At 36.0% G+C, this 14,300-nt stretch overlaps 1 protein-coding gene across 1 annotated transcript; it reads right to left on the bottom strand.

Moving 5' to 3' along the window:
- Positions 1 to 1,025: 1,025 nt before the first annotated feature.
- Positions 1,026 to 6,328, bottom strand: LOC122300774 (sulfate transporter 3.1-like). Its single transcript, XM_043111655.1, has 12 exons — positions 5,708 to 6,328; positions 5,406 to 5,613; positions 5,107 to 5,278; positions 4,935 to 5,000; positions 3,855 to 3,968; positions 3,334 to 3,450; positions 2,661 to 2,787; positions 2,246 to 2,532; positions 1,908 to 2,101; positions 1,700 to 1,785; positions 1,512 to 1,588; positions 1,026 to 1,361 (listed from the first exon to the last, which is right to left on the bottom strand). The coding sequence occupies exons 1-12, from the start codon at positions 6,021 to 6,023 to the stop codon at positions 1,176 to 1,178; spliced, it is 1,950 nt and encodes a 649-aa protein (XP_042967589.1). The 5' UTR covers positions 6,024 to 6,328; the 3' UTR covers positions 1,026 to 1,175.
- Between the last annotated feature and the right edge of the window lie 7,972 nt (positions 6,329 to 14,300).

The following is a 14,300-nucleotide window of genomic DNA, read 5'->3' as shown; positions in this document are numbered from 1 at the left end:
TTTGAAAAGATTGAATTGTTTTTTATGTTTTATTTAAAAATTGAAAAATTTTATAATGATTAGATGAAAAAGTTAAAAATTTGTAATTGAAAAGTGGTTAAATTTGTGGTGTTCGGATATTGAAATAGGATGAGATGAGAGATTCTTGCTATCCAAACCACTAGGCCTTAAAATTTAAGGACAAAGTGTAGATTAGTTTTTGACTATTATCATGAATAAGATCAGATAATAAGAATTCATTTAAAGGAACATATCATTTTCGACAAATACCTTTTGTTTCTAGTTAATGGCACTGGCCCTATTGACTGGAGGTTTGTAGGTAGAGATGAGGATTTTGAATTTGAGATAAAAGTTTAAAATATTATTTTTTAGTATTATTATTGTTTTGAGATTTGAAAAAATTATATTGAGATTTTAAAAAGTTGAATTGTTTATTATATTTTATGTGAAAATTTAGAAAAGTTGTAATGATGATATGGAAATTTTGATTTTGAGTTGTAATCCAGGTTGGGTCTCACCTGTTTTTAGTTCTTTAATTCCCTAGCTAGCTTGTATCTCAATGGCTATTTGTGCTTCTATATGCACCTACTGTAATGCCTTGATTGACATGTTAATGTAGTGCTACTTTTCTATCAAAAGCTGAATATATATATAACTCATATTATCAGTGTTGATATGCATCAGCACATACGACACATGTTTGCAGACGTGTGGCCAACAATTGAAACTTCGATTATATATATTTATATATGTATATATATTGTTGGCAGGAGAGGAGAGATTACATTTATATATATTGATGGAGAAACTGAGAAATCACAAATTGAGACCCCCAATCAGACCATGCATGCACTTGCCTGACCAGGAATTTTATTCACATTACATTTTGACTTAGAATACACACGAGATTTATAAGAACCCAAAAATAATCCTCTGTTGACTTAGGTAATATGCTTCCTCATTAGCGGATAACTTGGCCTATTAAATTATTAATTATTTTTTAGTAATGCCATACACAACATGACTCACATCCCAATTTTATTTTATTACGTAAAATATGGTACATTTATTATCATTCATTACTTATATATGGCTGCATCCACTAATTACGTATTAACATGATTTTTGATCAATTATAAGTTGATCATGATGATGGCCGGCCAGCCGGGGCTTGCTTAGACATTGTTCTCCGGCACGGCCTCGACATCGGCCGGATTTGGCTTGCACGTATGTAACATGAAATTACATGCCGCCACAGCCTCTCTCACTGTTAGATAAATCCGCTCTTGACCAATGTTTTCGATGAATTTGGACTTGTCTAGCTTCTTAATCACCTCGCTTCTTGGGTTGGCAAGCAAGAGCTAAATTGAAAACAACATAACGCAATAATAATTAATAACCAAATAATTAAATATTATTTTCGGACTATGATAGCAATTTAATATAAAGTATGAAATACAAAAAATATATATATATAATATAATAATGCCAAAAAAGTTTAGCATCTCTACCTCAAGTTCCTTTCTATCGGCAATCTTCTTGATCTCTTCTAGCATGCTGATCCCACTCGTATCAATGCTGCCCACAGCTGTGATATTATGAAGGCATATTATAATTTCTTGATCAGCAATCGGGATTTTAATCTTATCTTCATTAATTAGTTTAAGACTGACAATTTAATTTCGATTTAATTACTTACCGCTAAGGTCCAATATGACATAATGTAAGCTGGTTTCAACTGAAGATTTTATTCTGTCTTCCTCTTCGTAGATCCGCCTTGAAATCCTGATTATCAGAATCCAGTTTTGCAATCAAGATAAGTATCTTGTCATGCATGCATGCAGCATGTTCACCATTTACATCTGAATTGTGTGTGTGTGTATATATATATGGATGTGTCTACGTACCTTTCTCTCAAGTAATTTGCATTGGCAAAGTATATTGGCGCGTCAATTTGGAGAATGAGAACTCCAGGAACATTGTTAGCGATTGGGTATTGATCAGTACTTCTGTAAACCATGGAGTACTTGGGAATATTGCCTAAGACAGAAGTCCGTGGCCTTGCTACAAATAGTAGAACCCTTAGCAAAGATAGGGTAACCTGTAATTAATATTTGCACATTAAAAATTAAAACCAACAACTTTAGGCAAGAAAAACAAAAACTTCTTTGTATTCTAGGATACGTACGGATCGATATATATATATATATATATTCTAGCTCCTAAAGAATCCACGTACACATACCGCGATGACTAAGCCAATCTCAACACTGCCAAAGATCACGCCAAGATAAGCTCCCATGCACACCGTGAAATCAAATTTGTCGATCTTCCAGAGGTGGATGGCAGCTTCATAGTCAATAAGGCCAAGCATGGCAGAGATGATTATGGAGGAGAGAACAACAAGAGGTGTATAGTAGAACAACGGTGTCAGGAATAGCAACGTGATCATCACAGCTGTTGCCATGACTATGTTCGACACTGCTGTCTTGCATCCTGCATTGAAATTCACTGCAGTTCTCGAAAATGGTCCTGCGATCACATTGCATATGTGCATGTGTATATTAGCAGCTGATGAAAATACTGCGCGCTAGCCAAACTGGTGAGATGCAACGACCCAGGCTTAGGTTTGGACTTTGGGAATTAGATCAGGTACGTACCTGCTGTCAAGTAACATGAAGTGCAAGAGCCAGCAATATTCATCATCCCAAAAGCGATCATCTCTTTGTTTCCATCGATATGGTAGTTCTTGAAAATGGCGAAGCTTCTACCAACTGCTACTCCTTCCTGTTTCACAGTCACCAGTAAAGTATTAGCGTCGTTCTTCGGAAATATTCACAGATTAATATAACCTACATGCAGCAGGTTTTAGTAAGGCAGTCCTATAATACTACTTTTATTCGGATAGTACCGTTATTGAGATATAGTTACAGGTTTTTTTTAATGTTTTTTTGCCATTTTTTAGCGGTTTCAGTTGCACCGAAATTCCCTAATTGTAAATATGATATTCTTTTACCAAAACGATCGAGTGTTATTAATAAAAATATTACTGCTGTATTCTACTCTACTTTCCCTCGAATCATATTCATAGAATTAACAACTGATTTATTTCTTATAAACATAAGATGGTAGGAAAGGTACGTACTGTACTCATATTTGCACTAATTTTCAGATATATTAGAATATGATCAATCCCACCATCCTATGGAAAATCTGACGTCCGTGTTCACAATTAAAGAGCAATTCAAGCACCAGAAGTTGTACTAGCTGTATTTCGTTTGTCCTGTGTGATGGATGACGAGAGGAATGAGGTAGCTAGGGCGGAGGACTTACAGCAAGGCCTATGATGCCAGTGATTATCCCAGTTTTGATGGCTGTCGAGAGATAAGGCGACCCAAAAGCCAACTCAGATACGGAAAGTGGATTCAAGCCTTTCTCCAGATGCCCAATCTGGAAGAACAAACAATTTAAAGACGTCATGATCACAAATATCATATATATATATGGATATTGCTACTAGCTACGTACATCCAGTACTCAAATATATCCCTCTCAACAGTATTACTCAAAAACATGTATGTACTAATTAATATACAGCTGCATGGAATTAATCATGTTTTGATTTGTGTAGAGTGTCCAATAATATCTCTACGTATGCAGATTCTTACGTTTAGCTAGGCACGTAGAATTAATCATATTTTGCGACGAATTAGGAGATGCATGTCAGAATATTTTGTGCGTTATTCAGAGCTACTTTTATTATGCAGTATGAGGTTTACCGTTTACTTTGCCGGCCAGCGCATACTAGTGCGGGTAGCAGTGAAGAGAGAGAGGGAGAGAGAGAGAGAGCTTACCACTTGGATACCGTGGTTTTCAGCGTGGGTCAGAAAGGCGATGATGCTTCCCAAGATGACAGACGTCAGAGGTGCCATTGCATTTATCCAAAAGAAGATTGGCCTTTTCTTGCTCTAGTGCATGACGATCAATGACATAAAAGGAGAAAGATAAGTAAATCGATGTAGCAAACATAAATTTGATCTCAATAGAGGAAAGAGATGCATGAGACAACGTCATACAAAGAAGTCGACGAAAATGGGATTTTTGTTTTTATATAGTTATTCTTTTAGAGGTTTCTTACCATACATTTATACTCATCAAAACAAGCTAATCACTGCAAGAGAAATGAGCTTCTGTGACTAAATTTTTGTGACTAAAAGGACTATTTTCTATGAAAATTGTGGGAAATAATTATTTTGATCATTAAATTTTAGTCACAAAAGCCCACTTCTCTTGTAGTGAATTAATTATCAATTGCCTAATTTTCTTAGTCAAAATAATTCATTGATTGCAGTTTTGACAAATTGTATCGGCCCATAATTTTTGCACTTATAGAGAACAACCAGGCCTTCAGTGCTTGCTATTATTTTAAAAAAGTACTGTTACAGTCATTAATACAATCTTATTAAAATAAACACACAAAGATAGATGCATGATGGGTTCTGTTATATATTATTATTTTTATATATTTTTTATACATTTTATTGATGTGATTGATTGAAATAATTATTTTATATATAAAAAAAAATAATGCAGCCAATCATATTAATAAAATATATAAAAAATACATAAAATTAACTATAGATAAAATTTTTGATAAGTGACATATATATGGTGTACGCATTTAGTTTGGGTAGGTTCAGACAGTTCTAGTAAAGAAAATCCTTTTTCATCAGTTGCCTAATTATTGTTGTTGGCGGTGTTATATGTTGAGGTGGGTACGTAACTGACCACATGCATGAAAACAGAAAAAAGGCTTTCCTTACAAGTAATATGTTCAATTCTTCCTCACAACACTTCGAGTAATCACGGTATTAAAAGCTTCAAAAAGAACGTACATGAGCTTAAAGTGAGACTAGCTAGCTAGGAATACTCACAAAGTATCTTGTGAGCAGAAGGTAGAATAGAAAACAGCAACCCAGTGCACCACTTTCCCATCTCCACTGCAATTATAATCACCAGCATAAAGTTAATTTCAACAGAAGAAAACTGGAAATATATATTAGCTTGGTATATATATTGTGAAAAAGAAAGTTAATAATTATATACCTGGTGTGTTTGGGAAAATACAGAGCGCACGACCGATACAAGATCAGTTTCCCGAGTGAAGTGAATCAGCCCAAGAATCCCCTTAAGTTGCTGAAGACAAACAACCGTGGCTGCTCCACTCATGAACCCCACTATCGTTGAATGTGACAGAAAGTCCACGATAAATCCAAGTCTGCAGTTTAAATGAACATTTTAAAAAGAACAACAAAAAAAATCTAGTCTTTAGTTATGCCCTAAAACCGGAACGCAACAAACAGACCAGGAAATCCTAGTGATCAGATCAGCATGCAGCAGATCACCTTAAGAATCCGAGAGAAGCCTGAAAGACCCCAGCAAAGAACGTTGCAGTGAGAACCAGCTGAATATAAAGTTTTGGGTTATGCTGATGGTTAACTTCCTTATCCAGCATGGAAGCTATGAGAAGAGACCCAACAGCCACAGTGCCCACGGCCAAATCTCTTGAACTCCCCAACATGGCATACACCAATGGCGGGACAAAGCTGGAATCTGCAATTTTCAGTGGAGATTTTCTCATTTCTGTCGAAATATATTCGTAACATGCATATATATGCGTTTTTATATAAAAATCCTAGATACTTACATAACCCGTAAATCGGTGGTACGTTGGCCAAACTTGCATAGCTTATGCCTTGAGGCACCGCTAGACTGGCAATAGTGATTCCAGCAATAACATCGGATTTGAAGAAGTCAAACGTGTATTTAGGAGCCCATTCGAGGATTGGTATCAAGTATTGCAGGCCAAGTACAAGCTTCCGAGAAAGAGGCTGGTTCTTGAACTGCCGGAAGGGATCATCAGGAAAGAAAGTCTCTTTAATAGACGATTGTAAGGACTTGGATAGCGGTTTGGATGGAGGAATTGCAACAGGGTGTGGGTATTGATAGTCGCCGTTACCCATTGAAAATCCTATATCAGATTCGGAGACACTGCTGCAGAGTATGTAGAAATTTATAAGAATGTTTTAGCTAGCTAGCAAGGCTGGCCTTATATGATCTCTCGTACTATGCTCTATATATATAACCGGTGCAATGACGGTACGTGGCCTTGACTGCAGTAAACAACAATGAGGCTATGTTTCTTCGAGGGAAAGGCTGCTAGTTGGCTAGGCTTGGTGACATTTGAGAGAGAGAGAGAGAGAGAGAGAGAGAGAGAGATCAGGGAGAGATTGCTAAATCTTGGTTGGATGCAATTAAGAGGTAAGCTGCTAGGTGTGCAATGACAACAATGAGGAGAGGATGGGAGTTATTTAAAGTTGGCGATGAGAGCGTAGTGGATCTGGATCATCTTCGAGTAGTGCTCTAGGGCCCCCACAAATGGGATTAACACGAGGCAAGTCGTCAAACTTTGACCTCCGACCTTGCAGTAGTACTGTTTAATTTGCAACGCGACGGGCGGCCGACAAGTTGGGTGAGCAAAGTTAGGTTCGTGATAATATTATCTCCCCAATAATGATGATAGAGAGATATTTTTTTACATAGTTTTATAGAAATTTTAACTAATTTTTATATAATTATTAAAAAAATGTTAAAAGTACAAAGAAATTATATAAATTGATATAACATAAAGCCAGCTCCGTTTCACTTTTATAAAAATTTTTATCCCATCTCATTTAATTTAATTATTATAATTTTTTCAAATTTTCATATAAAATAAAATAAATAATTTAATTTTTTTAAAATTTTAATACAAAAATAATATTAAAACAATATACTCTAATAATATTTTATTAAACTTTTAATTTTAATCTAACTCATCTCGTTTCTTTTAAAACAAACAAGACCATGCATGATAAAGGGGTTACTCTTTTTCTCCCTTCCTTTCCCAAACCTCGACAACCCGAGCCCTCCAAACCCCCATCCGTGTAACCTAATGTTGCTGCTACTTCCTGTTGACACTGACGTCGCCATATGTACCGCTAACCATCTATCAAACCGCTAGGTATCTCTCCATCTATCTCCCTCCACTTTCAACCTACTTGTGCATTTATTCTTTTGAATTGTTCTGGGACTTAGGTTTATTTATTTATTTTTTGGATTGACTTAGTCGTGAGGTTGGCACTGAGAAATTAATGGGAATGGTAGTGATGATGGAGGGGACAAGAACAGCGGAGGTGACATCACCCACAAACTCACTGGCTTTGACAGGAATGCAGGGGAACACGGGTTGGGGATGAGGAGGCTTCTACAAGGGGAGTTTGTGGGTGAAGAGGGAGAGCGAGATATGGGGCTGGCAGTGAGGCATGGGAACGGCGGCAAGAATGTGGGAGCAAGCGGTGAGGGACAGGAATGCGCGACGGAGATGATAGGGGACGAAAACGGTGGCAGCATCTGTTGACAGTGATGCAGAAAGCGAAAAATAGAGCTGAGTACGTATGAAGACGACGAGAGTAACAGAAAGCTGGAAAAGGCACTAACTGAATTTGTATAAAAATGATTCTTGCACTGTACACAGTCTTTGTGTGTCTATTTATAGATTACAGTGATAAAAACAAATAAAAGAATATTGACAGCTCATAATGCATGCATAACAGAATTCTTCGTGTAACAGCTGCATCCTTATCAGGTGAAACCACTACAAGAAAATTGGCCTTTTACGGTTAATTTATAGCGGCAAAAAAATTATTAGCAACCAATTTGTGAACTGTGGCTATTGCAGATCCCATTGCATCTTTTAATTTCAACAACATCACCTACAAACTCACGATGGCTCCGAAGGAATGCAAGGGACGGGGAAGGAGACCACACCTTTATACAAGTGACGTATTAGGCCCGACCAATTAAGATGGGCAGGGATTGGCATTTGGATAATCGGAAGATATCCCCGGCCGGCCAGTTAATTTGCAATAATTGTTGTATTAATTATCACTTTATACATAGGCGTTATTGATTTTAATTTAAATATCACAACAAGCGGCAAACTCAAAAATGGTTCTTTAATACGTTTAATTCATTTTTTATACGCAAACTTTTTGCCAAACGACACACCTACCGATCGATGTTGATATTTCGTGTGACGATTGTGACAGTGCACGGGAATTCTTCACTATATATTAATACTCCTCCTAGGTCCTACCAATATCTATGGGTATTAATTATTAATTTAGTTAAATATATTTTATTTTTTGTGTGTTAGCTAGAGGGGAGCTCTAAGAAAGGAAGTTGGAGATCTTGTTTATTAACTTCATTGTAAATAGAATATAAAATAATAAGAAATCCATTAATTTAAACGAAAACGACACCCTTACAAACCATTTTTTATAATATAATTTATACAATCATGCGTTTTAGACGAGAGATATATTATTAGAAAATAACTTATAAAAGTAATATCATTTTATACAAATACCTTCATTTTAACACGTGATTGTATAAAAATTATAAAAGAAAATTATACTGTATCATTACTCTAATCTGAATGGAAAGGTGATCACGAATATTAAGTTAGATCAAAGGAAGTTGAAGATCATGTTTAAGCTTTGACCAATATTGTTGACACTGCATCATGTACTGGCCTACTATTTTTTTTTTCTGCTATTTATTAGAAGTTTACGTAATATTTTGAATTAAAAGGTTGTGAACGGAACGGAGATTGAACATGTCGAGGATAAAGAACGGGACGGACCTCGGCAACATAAGAAACACCCTTATAGTCATGGCCTCCACTTCTGATCTTCATTCAATCATTTGCAGGTTGTGCCTGTGAGCACAAACCACGGCTGCTTGAATTTGGGACTCATGCAAAGCAGTGAGAATGAGATAAGGTTTACGGGTTGTGGACGTGTTGAATCGGATGTTTCGGATGTAGGATTGCAGAACAGAAGAGTAGGAGCCGGCATTGCTGGGAGTATGGATAGCTGCGGAGATTGGATGAGAGGGCTGAGAAAGGTTCAAAAGGCAGTGAATAAATGAGACAGAGGTGGCTGAAACGGAAGAGATCTATGGGATGGAGAGTAGGAGAAGTGGGAGCCATGAAAGCATTGCTGCAGGCAGTAGTACTGAAGTTCTCATTTTGGTAATCTTTGGTTCTCCATTAGTAATTATAAGCTGAAGGGTTGGGTTTGTCCGTCGAATCCTTGGATTGGCAATATATGTACGTAGGATGATCATGTGCGGCAAAGAAACTCGTTAAAAAAAATAGATAAGAAGATCATGCGCAAGGAACATCGAAATATTTGACCTAGAAAATTCAAAGATGAGTAATGCTACATACAGTCACTTTTGCGTACTCCCTGCGCACTCCACTGATATGATTGGTTGTATTAATTTTTTTTAAATACACAACCAATCATATTATTGGAGTGCATAAAGGAGTCCACAAAAGTAACTGCACATAATATTTTTGTTGCAAATATAATATCAGAAATACTATTTCCCGAATGTGTGTCCCCAAAATTCTTTCTTTTTCCCTTTACTTATTGATTAAGAAAAAATTTTAAATAATGTTGTATTTTTTTAAAAAAATGTGTATGATGATTAAAAATATATATAAAAAAAGAAAAATTAAAATTAAAATGCGCACATGCTTCGGGATTTATTTTCAGGAGATGTTTTCGGTAACTGTAACACCGCTCATATAATATATTCAAAGAGTTTTGCTAAGTACAAGTAAAGTCGCGTACTAATCTACGTATTAATACTAATTTTTTCATATTCAAAATTTAAATTAACATTATTTTTAGTAAAATCAAATTTTTAATTAATCACATTAGCTAGGCGCACATATTAATGTGCCAATATACTTGCAACTAAATTTTTTCATATTCAAAACTATAATGTCATGTACACGTCATCATGTGAGCGAGAATGGTGCACGTAATGGGCAATATATATTATTTACTTAATTTTCATTTTATATTATTCACCAAAATCCACTTACAAGTTACAATTGGCTGCATTAATAATGCCGTAAATTTACAACTAACTAATACAACACTACTAGAAAATCTCTCATAATTAATTAAAAAAAAAGTACTGGCGGGTAATTAATTATTCATGAGATATTTACATGATCAATAACATGAAGATTCTAAATTGGTCATCATGAGGTCGAACACTTAATGATCAAGCCCCTCATGAGTACTTAAAAAAAAAAGAAAAAAAAAAGAAAAAAGAAAAAAAGCCCCTCATGAGTAGTATCAATTAATGATGGCCACTAAAATCGAAAGGAAAACACTATAATAACAAAGGGATCTCACATATTAACGTGGCATACTCGTTTTCTCATATTTTTTTTCCTCTTCCTTTTTCCCTCTCCTCTAATTTTTTTTTCTTCCCCTCCCCTTGTGCCCTATCTCCTGCGTCGACCATGAAGGTCACCATTGCCCGCCGTACACCATGTTCAGAAGCATTGCTCTAGGAACATAAAACACCATATACTGGGCCAAGGACTTAACAACCACTACTATGCCCATGCAGCATCCTGTGGCCAAGCGGCCAGGCAGTCGAGAACCATCTCCGCTATGGCCAGGCAATTTTGCTGTCACATGCTCACCGTCGCACACTCCACAGCTCCATCGTGCCCTACTTTACCACCTCTCTCCAATCTCTCTTTCTCTCTCATCAGTCTCTCTCACTCCCATGCTCAGTTGCTTAGATTGGTAGTAGTGTCGTCGCACCACTGCAATCCACTGTCGCACGCTCGCCATCGCTAATCTATAGCTTCATCGTGTCCTGCTCTGCTGTAGGGTCTCTGTTTTGAGTGGGGGCCAGTGGAGAGAGAGAGAGAGAGAGAGAGAGAGAGAGAGAGAGAGAGAGAGAGAGGGGGGGGGGAAACGTGGTAAATTGCTAGTTTGTCACATCAGTATATGGAATCCATTTGTATCTCTAGCAGCTCCAAAATCAAAATGTGAGCAAACAACACACATGCACATGATTGTACACGTTTATGGACATCAATATATGGATTTGTGAAACGGGAAGCAGCTTCCATATTCCATCGATGTGACAATATTCCATGGAATCTGAAAATGTTGCTTTATGTGTTTCACGCGGTGGCTAGGATTGAAGTATGATCCATTTGACTTCACGACTAATTCATGGAAGGAGGGTGGCCAGCCGGGGATCATCACATGCATTTCCTTTCTTTAATTTGCTAATTTCTTTCCCTCTATAATTATAAATACTAGTGTGCTACACCAAAGTATCATGATAGTGATAGCCATGATTTCCTCCTTCTAGAGCACTGCTGATCATGATCATCGCGTTTTCTACCTGCTAGAAATTCAACCCCACGATCAATATAGGTAACACACTGATTTTTATTAATTATTTAATTAAGTTTCTGGGACTCAACTTGCTCTAGATCATGGCACGATATTCTTAAATCATTTCTTTCCCATTATAAGAACGTACAAGAATATTGTAAAAAATAATATTAAAATAAAGAGATTTTTGAGATATTATTTCTAGTTCTGGCTAGCTAGCCACACGGTCTAGCTTGCTCTTAATAATCGGTTGAACCAGTATGTGATAATTAATTAAGAGAGATGATATTTATAGTTGTGGTTGTGCAAATGCCACGCAATTTCTTTGAAAAAATTGAATTAATACGAGACTCATATGAAAAAAAACTAACTTTTTAATTGTGGACCCTATTCTTTTTCAAAATGATTGCGTGACGTTCACATACTCTACGATTATATATAACATTACTCATTAATTAATTATAATCGACATGCTGCGTGTTGCATGTGGGAGTATTGGAGACCAAAAGTTCATGATAACCATTGTATAAGTTAATTATAAATAGTATCACTTTAATAATATTAATGTAAAAGTGGCTTGACCAAACTCATGTTACACCTCCAAATTGGGGGCGTGACGTACAGGAAATTATTGGAATGATCATACCATTTAGGGCTTAGGGGACGATATGGCCGTGTCATCTTAATTCTTTAAGCATATAATTAAGGAAGACTACTAAACTTAATATTTATTCATAATGATAGGATTTGTTAAGATCTACCTAATTTTTCTATCATTGACAATTGATGATTTTACATGGTATTAGAACAGATGTCCTGAGTTCGAATATTGACTCTACAGTACTTTACCCCACTAAAGTATATATTCCACATCATATTGGCCAGCCCACTTATTGAGGGTGAGTCTAGCCTATACTTGGGGGGAGTTTTAAGATATATATATAAATGATTATCTCTACCTCTTCCAATCAGTTTAAACTTTTGAAATAAGTGGTGATTTCATAAGATTTAGATTTCTTCAATTGTTATTTGAACTTAAGAGTCTTTAACAAATAGAAAAATAGTCACATTAAGTGAGCATTACAACAATATTATTGTTGATATAAATTAGGATCCATTCCATATATCTATCACTCTCCTTTTTAAAACTCTCAAGTCTTAATAGGATCTCTAAAAAAGATCTCGATATATGGTTGCGGCATTGATTCCGTTGATAGATAAAATTGTGATCATAAAATCGTTGAATTGGTCACATAAAAAACCAACGAGAAAAAGAATTATAACAGCAAAGACAATTACCAGGATGAAGTCGAGGGCTGCATCCTATCCTTAAGTACGGCATCCATATTCTGAAATATTCCTCTCTATCTCATGATTTGGATTCAAACAACAAAATAAGGGCTCTTTCATATTTCATAAGATAATCTGATCACATGATATGGACGACAATTCATGTTCATTAAGTCGATCAAACCTGCATGTGTCATGTTTTATGACAGTCTTTTCTAATGCCTGAAGTTGCAGCATCTAAATTTGTAATTAATGACACTACAACAAATGGTGACTTTTGCCACCAATTTTTTTTCCGCAGCATAATTTCGTGGGAAAAAATAACCTGCATGAAGTCAGTGAATTGCAGCGTTGTTGATCAAGACATGCTCATGACTTGCTTGAAATGTATGAGCTTTAAAGTAAGATGCTGGAATTGGAAAATTAGTAGATGGCAATGATGAAAGTTATCCAGAAAAATGTGGCTTCCTGCATGCTGAGCCCTAACAGTCAGACCGGCCAGTTAATAACCTCCTAATAATATTTCCGCTGATCTATGATATGATTGCTGTACTCTTTTCAAGGATTGAGAAGTTTCTCCATGCACAACCATTTTGACGTACTGGATCTGATTTATTTATTACCTGCTGCATGCATCTTCCGATACTTCAACTAGAAAACCGGCCGGAAAACTAAGTTATATAATTAGGAGTCCAATAGTGACCAGTCTTTAATTCTGAGGTACACCAAAATCCTTTGGATCAATTAGCAACACCTTGGTTTTCACTAAGAGAATCAAGGATGGAATCCTCCTCCTCATGTATAAAAAAATCTAAATTCTGAGGTACATATCGCAAATGTGGAGATCTATATATATATATATATATATACTTCCCAGTTAGTTAGTGGGTTGCATGTGATGGCTAGCGTGCATTTGCATTTGATTGGGAAGCACTGTTATGGGCATCGATCACCACGATATTATTCGATTATAAGATGATAACCAGGGACCTGGCCTGTAACATTATGAGCCTTTGAAACCTGTTGTCTAAAGGAATTCTCTATCTGTCCTAGTATTGATCATCGATCATGCGCGCCTTTGATCGATTTAGAACCCTGAATTAAAGAGAGCCATCCATGGGCATGATTGAGGTGGCCGTGATCGATTTATTGACTTGTTTGGTATATAACGACATATATATAGACTTAGAGAAAGACCGAAATATTAATGTCATGAGATGAGAGTACTCTACAGTATTTCTCACAAGTACTATAATTCACAATCTTTGATCCCAAATCTAGTTAGTAGAATTCGAACATGAAATTCAAGAAATTCCGATCGAATATGGTATGCTAAATGCTTCGACTTCGAAGAAAAGAGTAATAAACAGGTCTCCTTCAAAGGGACTCAAATAATAATTAAAAGGTTGAATTATGATCTGTAGGACTGAACTCATATATACGAGGCGTTTCGGCTTGATTTGCATCCTTGCATGTGTGATACCAAGAAAGAAATTAATTGGTTGCCCGTGGCCTCAGGTACGTAGTGTGTTAATTTATATGTATATATATAAATTGAGTATTAAATGATACTTGTAGCTGGTTGTAGCACTACAACAAAATTGAGATTTAGTGACGTTTTAGAATTAGTGACAGTCCTCAAACTGTCACAAAAAATCAGTTTTTGTGATGGTTTATACAAAC

Source organism: Carya illinoinensis, chromosome 2 (genome assembly GCF_018687715.1).
Source record: "Carya illinoinensis cultivar Pawnee chromosome 2, C.illinoinensisPawnee_v1, whole genome shotgun sequence".
In the NCBI taxonomy this organism is placed as follows: domain Eukaryota; kingdom Viridiplantae; phylum Streptophyta; class Magnoliopsida; order Fagales; family Juglandaceae; genus Carya; species Carya illinoinensis.
This window is presented reverse-complemented; position numbering and strand designations above follow the sequence as displayed.

What these genes read in the sequence shown, in the direction of transcription:
- LOC122300774 (XM_043111655.1), bottom strand. Translation starts at nt 6,023, where the DNA reads ATGGGTAACGGCGACTATCAATACCCACACCCTGTTGCAATTCCTCCA. An exon ending in TTCATGTTACTTGACAGCAG is followed by an intron (nt 2,533 to 2,660) that starts GTACGTACCTGA and finishes ATGTGATCGCAG; the next exon opens with GACCATTTTCGAGAACTGCA. An exon ending in TGTCATATTGGACCTTAGCG is followed by an intron (nt 1,589 to 1,699) that starts GTAAGTAATTAA and finishes ATAATATCACAG; the next exon opens with CTGTGGGCAGCATTGATACG.